At 36.1% G+C, this 11,933-nt stretch overlaps 1 protein-coding gene across 1 annotated transcript; it reads right to left on the bottom strand.

Moving 5' to 3' along the window:
* Positions 1–6,562: 6,562 nt before the first annotated feature.
* On the bottom strand, positions 6,563–7,549 carry LOC138713007 (uncharacterized). Its single transcript, XM_069844689.1, has 2 exons — positions 7,267–7,549; positions 6,563–6,960 (listed from the first exon to the last, which is right to left on the bottom strand). The coding sequence occupies exons 1-2, from the start codon at positions 7,547–7,549 to the stop codon at positions 6,563–6,565; spliced, it is 681 nt and encodes a 226-aa protein (XP_069700790.1).
* Positions 7,550–11,933: the final 4,384 nt, after the last annotated feature.

The raw sequence follows: 11,933 nt of genomic DNA, 5'->3' as shown, positions 1-11,933 counted from the left end.
TTCGTTAAGCGTGTAAATGAATCAATGCGTTAATGCAGTGATAATTCCATATACAAGTGCAGTAAAAATTTAAATGTGTTGTGGTTGTGATAAAAGTGTTGAAATTTGATTTACAGCGTCACATTGGCAGTGATAAAAGTGTGAAATATTCGTTCAGTTTCCGGTGTATACTCTACCTTGACCTTTTTTGCTATTCTGTATAAAATTTGCAAATTTAAATATGAATCAAATTGTCAAAAAAAAGTTATTCAGAATATGTCAAATCCTGTTTATAGTTTAGAACAGAGCTTATAGCCATAAAAATATAGGTCCTACTGAATGATCGGAATTCTCCATTGCTGGTAAGTGGGCAATGCTAATCAAATGGTTTATATTGTACATATTGTGGTTATGAAATCGCTTAAAGTTTAATAAACCTAGTCTCTTTCCTTAAAGTAACTAACGTCAGAAATTTAAGACATTTTAAACAGAAATTTAATTAGATCAATATATCAATAAAATATTGTCCTAAATCTACTTTACTAATAGGCTACATAAATATGCGCTTGATAAAACATCACCTTACGAATCGAAGTAGATTAAAAATAACCATACGTAACAGAAAGGTTTGGTTCAGTTGAATGGAAAACTGTCAATAAATTTACAATTCTCAAGTCTGCTGTTCTCTTACAGTTTTCAACTCTTTGACAATTCCATACTTCGTACAAAATATGAACTCAATTTAACAATTAATTTTTAATGACAAATCATAAACGTTAAAAGAATATCTCTAGAAATATATTTAATACGTCTCTATATTTGTAGGTTAAGCATACACTACGTAGCGTTAGCAAAGAAAACAATAGTGCGACTGCAAATTAAAAAATAATCGAGTTCTTCATTATTCCTTTGCAAAATAAAGATAAGCATCTATTTATTGTAAAACAAAAATGTCCGCCATTTAGAGTAATACGTATATTGGCGTAATGAAACATTTCAATTAAGAACAAATTACGCACCGTCTTTCATCTCCAACAAAATCTGAGCGTTGCCTACTACTACGTAATACTGTAAAAGAAGCGTTTGTATTAATTAACTCACCGGTAAATTTGCAGTCATTCAATGAAGGCGGAATTATTATAATTTCAAGCGCTAATAAAATCACAACACAACGCGAACACGTAACGAGAACACTGGACTACAAAACCAGGCAGAGATCACCTCACTAGACAAAATAATTGTTTCTGATTGGTTCACTTCCGTCCCCTACTCTTCTATTTAGACACGCTAGGACTCGCTTCTCACAGATATAAAAAAGGGTTTCGTAACAAAGTCTCTGAGTTTTGTGGAGTGCAAAATGAAACACCAGTTCTGTTTCTTCTGTAGATATAAAGCAGTATAGGCCTACAATATCGATCCCCTACTGTCATATTATCATAGTAGGTTAATGTTACTAAGGGCTCTTATCACGTCAAAAACAAGGAGTGAAAAGATCATTTATCCAGTATATACAGTAGATACCATATGCTAATGTTTGGGCCTTGGTATAATCTGATTAATTACAGGTGAATTAAAAACTGGCCCAAGAGAATTGATAAGCCAGGCTCTGGTATATCAACCCTGTTCTTTTTATTAACAATAACGTCCCGAACAGAATATTTGACTTTGGCTAGACGCAGCCGTGGCGAAAATGTGACTCATGAGCACATTGTGGCTCGCATTGATAGCTATGCGTTTCTCTTGCTTCCTACCTCCCCCAACATCCATCCCCTCACTCACCGAAGTCAAACTCTGTTCCATTTGTATTTATCTCTGACCTGCGAGTGGCGTATCGTCGCAATGTCTCTCACGAAACCATGTACGTCTACAAAAACAAAAGTTTCAAATAGGATAGGAGGACGCATTTTTTTGCTGCCGATATGATGAGAATATTAAATGTATGATTTCTTCACAAGTATTACGAGGAAAACGGTTGTATAACATAAAACAGCATTATACTACATGTGACTCATGAAACATTAAAAGCTTAAGTATCATCATCATCATCATCATCATCATCATCATCATCATCATCATCATCATCATCATCATCTCCGTACGTCGATCCTTTTTCAGCAGATGTACGAATAATGCGGTTAGATTTTCAATTTAAACTCACAGATTTACAATGTGTTGTTAAATGAAAGCTAGATGTAAGGACTTGACAAATGTTGAACTTTCAAACCTTTGCCAAAAAATGAATATCCGAAGCTTCGTTCTTTCGCTTTCTCTGTTGAAGCCATGTTCGCTACAACTTACGTTTGTGAAAAAATATTTTCAACAATGAAAATAGTAAAAACCAAATTTAGATCACGACTAACAGAAAAATACATTCGTGATCAACTACGACTGGCACTAAGTGACATAATTCCTGATTTTGAAACTCTGTCGCAGAGACATTCTAAAGACAATTAATTTCAGGTTGTAATAATGTGTCCTATGTTTTCTTGTTTATTTCTTTCTTCGTTATACGAACTAAACATTAGTTTGTAACCTTGTAGTGTATAAAATTACATTTAAGTGCTTGATGTAAGGAAAATGAAAATCCGTTAATAAGTCAGACAGTTGCTTCACTTCTCCTTCGGGTGTCCGCCTCCCTCCATAGATGCTATGCACGTTGCAGGTCACACATTGGCTCGGCGTATGATCGCATTTTCGCCACAGCTGGGCTAGAGTGATCAAAGGAGTAGAAAGCCTTTTTAAGTTCTTATTTAACGGTGCTGTATCAACTACTGACATTTACTGTCGATGGAATTGGTGACAGCGAAATGATATTTGGCGACATGAGGCCGCGGATTCACCTGTCATAAGCCTTATAGTAGGGGAAAACCTCTTAAAAACCCAACCAGGTAACTATACCAAGCTCGAATCGAACTCACGCAGTTCCTGATCAGCAGGTAAACGCGCTGTCGCCTAAAGTACGTCGATGGCTTAGAAAGAATTTTGCGAAAAAAAAAAGAAGAAAAGAAAAAACGTATAAGTATATAAGTACGGTGTATTACATATATATATATATTTTTTTTTTTAGTAATCATTCTCCTTTAATTTCATTTTGAATTTTTTAAGGAGACTGGATAGTTTGAACCATAACTATACCTTTTCAATCTCAATTTCTGGAAATGTTCAATCACAGGCCTATTCGGAAAAAGTGTATATAATTTCGTAAATAGGCTAGTAATTTCAGTTTCATAAATAGTAATAAGAAAAGTTCTGAAAATGTAAAGTTAATTTTAGAAAAGGAAAATCATTTCCTAAAAGATAAATCTAATTTCGGAAAGCTTTAATATTGCTGAAATTACTTATATTTTGAATAATATTATACTAAATTGGATGTAGTTGCACTAGATTTTTATAAATTTTACGATGATGGCAACAATTCTTGCAGTTACCCTGTAAATGAATACAGTATTTCCAATTAACGTTTTCATTGAATGGCTCTGCAGCTACAACATTATCTGTTCTCTTAAGAGAATATGGAGAATCTATTTTATATATTTATTTCATCTGGCGGAGTTAAGGTCATCAGGCATTATCTACGACATCATCAGAATACAAATAGACATATACGAAAAACAAATGCAGAGAGAAGAAGCAAATAAGAAATAGAAATAAAATTACAAATACTAATACAAAAAGCGCAAGTGCAAAAATGAAAAAAAAAATAGGGGAATAATGATATATATATATAAAATATGTATGTAGACTCTATATATATAAAATATGTATGTATAGACAAGTAGAATGATAAAATCACAATGGGTACAAAAATTACTAATACAATATACTGGCTGCCTAATATAGTAGGGTGCTATGCATAGACATTTCGCTAGCCCAGGCTACGAGAGTGCTAAACTAGCCCCGGTTATCGAGTGATTACTTGTACAGGATTCATATCATAACATATCGCTAACACTGGTTTATGAATAAGAAAAACGTTAGTTCGCTAATCATCCACCGGAAACCCGCGCTAAATATGTCTATGAATATGGCCCTTAGTGATTAATGAAAATGATTAAATATCAAATATCTAGAAATAAGTAACTGACTGTGCAAATATCAAGAGAAACAAAACCGTAACATTTGCAACAAGTAAGACTACTCAGTTTACTATGTCACTCTACGTAATAAGAAAATGCTTAATAAGTTTATTTTTGAATATTGTTAAATTCCGACAATCTCTGATGTCTTTGGATTAGGGTATTCCACAAGCGCAATTAGCGAGATTGTGTGTGATGAATGATAATGAATACGATGATATTTTATGTTTATTGGTTGAGTTGCTAATTTAAAAAAAAAATGTAGCACAACGTTTCGAAGAGTGGATCTCTCTTCGTGGTCAGGTGAAAACCTGACTCCACTCTTCGAAACGTTCTGCTACAATTTTTGAAAATTAGCAATGGAAAAAGTCCAAACAACTCAACCATTAAACTATTCACCGTTGCTCGCCTCCCCTTCATTCAGATCTGTGTCTTATGTGTTGGTATGGCTAGTAAGCGGCTATTTTGCGTGCGTATGTCGAGATTGTGATGCGATTACAGGGAAGCAAGATAGTTGGTGTAGAGTTGTGAAGGACTTGGAAAAGGAGATAGGGGAATGAAAATTTCTACGTTTATTAAGTCGTGGCCAGTTTAGAGTTTCGAAGAATGGGATAATGTGGTCAGCGCGACGGACATCTCAGACGAAGCGAACATAAGAATTACGAACACGTTGTAATCTTTGCTACTGACTGACATGATCAGTAGGCAGCGCATTTTCGTTCCCAAACATACAGAGGATCGAGTAGTTTCGTCTGGTAGCTACATCTGTTACGTCACGTGGATACGTAAGCAAGGTCGAACTGCAAGCAGATACGCTTGGGGCCATTAAATAATAATGATGTAATAATTATTATAAGTCTATTATAAATATGACCCTGTAAGTCATATAACGTAGAAAGAACATTCTCTTAGTTTAAAGAAATATGATGTGATGTTCGTAAAAAGGTCTGCATTTCATAACCTCAGAATATATGTTTTCGTTCATTGCAACGGTTAGATTTTAACACTAGGAGGACCAGAGATTCTGTCTACCTACAAGGACCGGACCCGTCATTTTGACGGGTGCAGGTTTAATAGGCTTTCTTTCCAAATATTTAATACTTTTGAATAGGAATGTTTATTTATATAATGTTTTAATGAATATGTATGATTTTCTCTAGAATATGATATTTTTTAAATTTCAATAACTATTGAGTTTATCTTAAGAAATCTAAGTACAAAAATGAAAGGAATAATTTCCATATTTAAACACTATGCATTACACTATAAACAAAAAAAAACTATTAACAAGAAACACAAAAATAAGCATACTTTCATGATTGTTTATTCAAAGCCACCGGCTGCATCATAACACCTTACACAGGTATACTCGGAACTTGCTAAGCATGGTCCACACACGTACTTGAAGCACTTTTCACACTGATTTTTACTTCTGTTCTTCCCTCTGCATCCTCCAATCTGACATGTCTTGCGGACGTTCCGCTGCTGAGGAATTATTTCAGGAAGAGGGGCTGGTGGTCTAGTGGTTACATATCTGGCTGCTAGTTCTTCTCCCAACTTGAATATGAACTGGCGCCGGGAAACATTGTCACCTGTTACCTCCTTGTACAGAATCCATGCGTTGATTGCGGCCAGGTCCAACACATTGAAAAACACATGCATAGGCCATCTACGGCATCCGTATTTCACAGTGTAAAGTCGAGCCATTTGATCTATGATGTCAACACCACACTTAGTTTCATTATAGAACATCACTGTTTCAGGTAGCTTTTTTTGATGCTGCTTGTTGATGGTAACTGTGTTGTGTATTGTGCTCAACAGGAGCACATTCTTGTTCTTTTTACACTGATAGGAGGTTGGGGTCATGTCACCCGACTTGTAAATAGTGATACTGTGCAAGGGCACTGTAGGTGATTTTGCTGATGGAGGAACTTCCCGTCTAGACTTTTTCAGTGTACCGACTATGCTAGTACTCTTGCGTTTCAAATTTTCTCCAAGAGATTTGGCCGTGAAGAAATTGTCGCATGTAATATTTCTTCCCTTAGAAAGGTAGGGCTCTGCCACACGCATTACAACATGCTCTGCTAACGGTACACCTGCAGGACGCTCCTTATCTCTACCAAGGTAAGAAAAACCGTTCACCAAGTATTTAGAGCTTGTATCAAGAGCCAGCCAAAACTTTATTCCAAACTTGTCTGGTTTGCTATTCATGTACTGTATGAATGGGCAGCGAGCCTTGAAAGGAAACAACTATTCATCCATAGTGATGTTTTCACTTGGTTTGTAACATAGTAAGCAATTGGCAATGAAGGTATTCCATATGGGAGTGGCAGCTGCAAAGCGGTCTGTTTGTAATCTTTGAGATCGTGTGGCTTTCTCGTCAAATCGCAGAAATCTTAAAATTTCACTGAATTGATTTCTACTCATAGTGTTCCGAAAAAATGCTGGTCCCCAAACCTGCGACCATAATAATTTTAGGGGAAAGTTTCTTGCGCCATATACTCCTCTCACATACATAAAAGAGAAATAGCAGTTTCCAATGCTTCAATACTAATGGTCCAGCTGTCATCCTGTAATTCCTGACATGCTCTTTTTTCAGTACATCTTTTTATATTCAGAAGCATGCTGTCATCAATTAGAAGTTTCCATGCACTCAAATGGTTACCATTTATGATGAACCTCTTCGCATGGCCTGTAGGTCCGGGGGCTTCTGTCACGATATTCTGTCGTGCTCTTCGTCCAGGTGCAGCTTGTGGAGGAATAACAGTCCATTGTGTCCCATCAGCAGCAGTCTCAACACTTCCTAGGACAGGATTGTTTGTTACCTGAGAACAATTTCGTCCTCGTCCTCTGCCACGGCCACCTCTGGTAGTTGGAACATTAGGAGCCAGTGGTAATGAAGCAGCTGAAAACATAATTCATAGATTAGGTACTTTTATATTAGAGACACAATTCAATCCAGGAAATAGTGTTACAAAGATTTTTTCATATTGCTGTTGTGGAAATTAGAATTGAAGTAACATACTACAGGTATTTATAAAAAATATGGTGATGAAAATAATAATAATAATAATAATAATAATAATAATAATAATAATAATAATAATAATAGTAATAATAATAAAATAATAAATAACAATAATACAACGAATAAATAATAATAATAATAATAATAATAATAATAATAATAATAATAAATTATGTAGCCTACCTCTTGTAGATGAAGTATCAGCTGGCTGTTCTGGTTGCTCGTAATCTTGCCTCACATTATGCAATGAGTCATCATCTGAAGAGTCACTAGTTTCACCTCTGCTAGGAACGTAATCTGCGTCCTTATCAGCGTGGTCTGTACCTTGATTTTCATATAATTCGTGGATTTCGTCAATTTCACACAGATTACGCGGATCTTCACCTTCTGATTCGTCACCAGACATATTCATCAAATAGTCAATTTCTTCTTCTGACAAATAACGTTTGTCTCCAGACGCTGTCATTGTGAAACTGAATTTTCACCGACGAAAACAGAGCGCACGTGTCAAAACAACACACACTTAGAGAACAATATTTTATTTTTAGATACCGACAAAGGACCTGCCGAAGTCATAAACCACTCGCAGAGGTCGAATGAAATCTAAACATTGCTGCAACAATAGAAATTTGAACAGCATCTGGTGTGTAGGCACGGCCGGTCTGAATCTTGAAACCCGTCAGAATGACGGGCGATGGTGGTTCTAGTAGTAATTGCTTGTAACATCCTTTAGAAGGGTCATAAAAGTCTAATATTATTAGGAATCATACACCACAAAGATAAAATAAAAGTCATAAATTGTGGGAGTCATAGGATGAAAAGTTTTCGAATAATAATTATTTAAATCCGTTGTACCCGGCAGAATGACGGGTCTGGTCCTCCTAGTGTTAAAAAACGCTAGAAGAGAATGGTTGTGGGACAGCCATTGAGAGCTGGGGCTTTTGTTTGGCGGTGATCTGTGATGAAAGAGCTGCTGTAGTCGGGACTCGATCTGGGATAGTCTCTAACTACGTGTGGAAGCGTGGCCGGGCTGTGTGTGGAAGCGTGGCCGTGTGATGATGGTGGCATGAGAGTTGGAGAGAGACCATTGTTGGTTGGTTTCGAGGCTGGTCTGCCTACGATCATAACAGGTTTTTCAACATCATTAATTGTATGTTTCTTTTAAGTAATGTAAGTATATTTGCTCTCATACAGGGGCAGTGGCGTATACTGGTTTAAGGGCCTGGGCTACCACCGACCCTATTATTACACAAAATATATTTTAAAGTCCCTATTATAAAATTTCTTACCTATTTATATGTAAATTCCAGACGTCTTGACTGGGACGAAAATACTTTGATGACTTCGTCATTGAAATTACAGTTGGGCCGCTTGCGAAGTTTCTGTAGAAATGACTTTTCAATGGACATCAGTGCCAAGCCGAATAAACGTTCTTATGTATGAGTTGATCTACAGTAGGATTTTATTCTCTTCAACGCAGAAAATGTTCTTTCTACTGATACTGACGTAGCTGGTATTGTCACAATTAATGTTGCCAATTTAAGGACTTCAGGAATAACTTGGTTCAGCTGGTTTTCATATATGGCAGATAATATTTCATGGATAGGTTTGTTCGAAAAATCAAAGACTTCTGCTGAATATATTACACTTAATTCAATTTTCAAACGTACTTGATCAAAGTGACTGTTATAGGACTGAAATAATTTGTTTAGTGCCTCATTCGGGAAGTTTTCTCTACAAGCAGAAAATTTTTGAGAATCTAGAAGACGTGTGAACTGAAGCTTTCCATAATCAGAAAATCTGTCAGTAATTTCCATGTGCATACGATCTAGTATGCTGTAGTACAGCTGCCTGTATTTCAATTCATCATCTCCTTTTCTTCGCTTTAATGGTGGTTCCATTGTATTGGCTGAAGAATTTTCATTTTCCATATTACTCCATATGGACGGAAACCCACTACGTCTGAACTCGAATATAATATTTTTTAACTTCGATACCTCTTGCAAGCAGTATGCTATGTCTAGACTTTTTGTCTGAAGAATATTGTAGAGCACATCTGCATGTGCGAACACTCTAGCATTGATTTCAAGAAGAAATATATTCTGAAACTGTGTGAAAAAAATACAAATATCCTTGAGCCTGCACAATTACATCATCAACCCAGTTTTCTTCAGAGTCATTACAAATGATATTTTCAAAGAAAGCAGTCAGTTGTTCTCTGTATTACTTTACTGTATTTACAAGCCGAGATGTAAAATTGCATCTAGTTGGTGCTACTTTTGGGAGTTTCTTTTTCATAAATTCTAGAGATTTTCTGATCTTTTAGGAGATGATGAGAAAAATGCAGCTAAACCCGACAGTGTTTTGAAAAAAAAATGCGGCATTCTGGAATGGATGAAGTAGTTTGTTGCAAAACTAAATTGAGAACATGGCTGTAACAATGGACAAATGGTGCTTGAGGATACTTTCCTTGAACTTTTGTTTTTAAGCCATTAATATTTCCCGCCATAACTGAAGCACCATCGTATGTCTGTGCAATTAACTTATTGCCGACATTGTATTCTGCTATAACACCTTCCACATGCTGAAACCAAGCAGCAGCAGTTTTGCCCGAACTGACATTTGTGAATCCTATAAACCGTTCTTGAACATTGGCAGTACTATCGACGTATCTTAAAACAGTGGACAATTGACTCTGATTAGAGCAGTCACTTGTTTCATCAACAACAATGGCCGCAAAAGGTGCTTCTTCTATTTCAGATTTTACGTTCTTTATCATAACCCCACTTATAGCAAATATTAAGTCATTATGAATTGCGGGAGAAGTACCACGGAATACTGTTGAACTCTCAAGATGATTGGCCAGTAAATGGTCAAATTCACTTAAGGAACTTAAATATTCAATATAATTTCCTCTATTGTCTGATTCCACACTCTCATTATGATCCCGAAAAGCCAATTCTTGTTTTCCTAGAAAGCAGACTGCGTTAATAAGAGGCAGTAAAACCTGCCGATTTTTTTTTCCACAGGAGCATTGTGTTGGTTGATATGTAGAGCTTTTTGCTTATCTAGCTGTAAATCAATTCTTGTCTTCCCAAAGTTTGCAAAGTTCATGCTACTACAAATATGAGCTTTTGATTTGTCGTGTTTTAGGACTGCTGTTCGAAGGGAGTTAATATTAGAAAACCCTCTTTTGACCACACATTAGTTTCGCGGCTAAATAACAAACATGGCCGGCAAAATAGTTTAGACAGTTTAGAACTACCACACAACCAATTCCACTTACCATATGATGTTGAAGTGAAATGGCGTGTGTACTCACGCTGTTTTTCTTTTACGTCCATGGACAAATTTAACTCAGGAGTTGGTCTTTCCATTTTCACAATTTCAACTTCCTCGTTATATGTACGACGGTTAAAAGGCACTTTTAATAAACCTTCTATTACACAGTCATTTTCAACACAAACCTCTCCAGAAACTTGTTCTGCCATATTTTTCACAATATCACTTAATTGGGAAATTAAAAACTTAATAATTCACAATTAATATAACTCTTAGACACTCGAACAAATCATAAATTTAAAATACTGCACTGCAAGAACACAATTACATTCATGAGCTAGCGTGCTAAGAGTATTGTTGCTTCGCGCCTGCGAAGAAACCGATCACGAGAGCGGCAACTCACCCAGCCTTACACTGCACGATGGAAACAGAAGAGAGCGGGGGGATGGGCAGTTGTGCGACCGGACAGCGTGAGCGGTACGGTCACAGGCTACCTCACGTAGCAAGCGGTTTCTCCAGTGATGCCGCCTTGACAACTTGTTTATTTTCGAGAGCACAGAGCGCATATAAATCTAACAATTACTTTAATTTTAATTACTGTGGTAAAACTAATAATGCAAAATTATTACATTATGTTATATTATGAACTTTTTCTTTTGTAATTTCCTTGGGCTACCGCCGGTAGCCCCGGTAGTCCGCAAAATACGCTCCTGTACAGGGGATTATGTAATTCACTTTTGTTTAAAGTATCCGCTGGCATTTCGTCAATTGTATATTTTATATTAGTTGTGTTTACTTTCATATTGGTACTTCCTGCCACATTCAAGAAGTATAGTATTGTCAATCAATTAACTTATACTTATAATCTGTTATTACAGATTGTGTCACTATTGTGTGTAATGGGGAATGCCAGTTGAGTGACGATTATTTGGCAAGCCCGTCCCGAAGGATTAGTAGAGTTACAGTTGACTTCATTTCCCCTGCATCCATTTTGTTTATTTTCTTATTACCGGAAGTGTTATCTAATAAATGTTAACAGATAGTTTATTACTTTATACTGAGTGTTTCATTTGTTCCACCTCACCCATGAGACTATCGACCTTATCGTACGGTTGACGGCAGGGTAAAAGTATTAAGTTATTTATACAAATTATTCAAATTAACCAGAGGCCGCAATGATTCAGCAGTAGTAAGAGCAAAAAAAAAAAAAAAAGTAAAGTTCAAAATTTAATAGGAGACCAGAGTCCGGAGGAAATTTCTTTCGCTGCAGAATTAACTTTAAAAGCAGCAGGAAAGCGAGATGCAGCAGACATTGTAAAAGAATTGCCAGAAGCATCTCCACAAAGAGCAACCAGAATCAGCAATATCTTACCTTTAGACTGTAAAAAGTTGCTATAAATTTTGCAATATTGTACATATTTAATCAAATTACTTCATAAATGAGCAAAGAATAACTGATTTTACCCCATCTTACGTTCGATTACCTTCAACTTTCAAACATTAATGAATATGCCAAGAATTCATAATTGTTTATTGAAAGTAAATTTTCCAAGGATAAGGGACATGTT

The sequence above is a fragment of the Periplaneta americana genome, chromosome 14, assembly GCF_040183065.1.
Source record: "Periplaneta americana isolate PAMFEO1 chromosome 14, P.americana_PAMFEO1_priV1, whole genome shotgun sequence".
In the NCBI taxonomy this organism is placed as follows: domain Eukaryota; kingdom Metazoa; phylum Arthropoda; class Insecta; order Blattodea; family Blattidae; genus Periplaneta; species Periplaneta americana.
The sequence above is the reverse complement of the archived record's forward strand: the minus strand, read 5'-3'. Positions and strand labels throughout refer to the sequence as shown.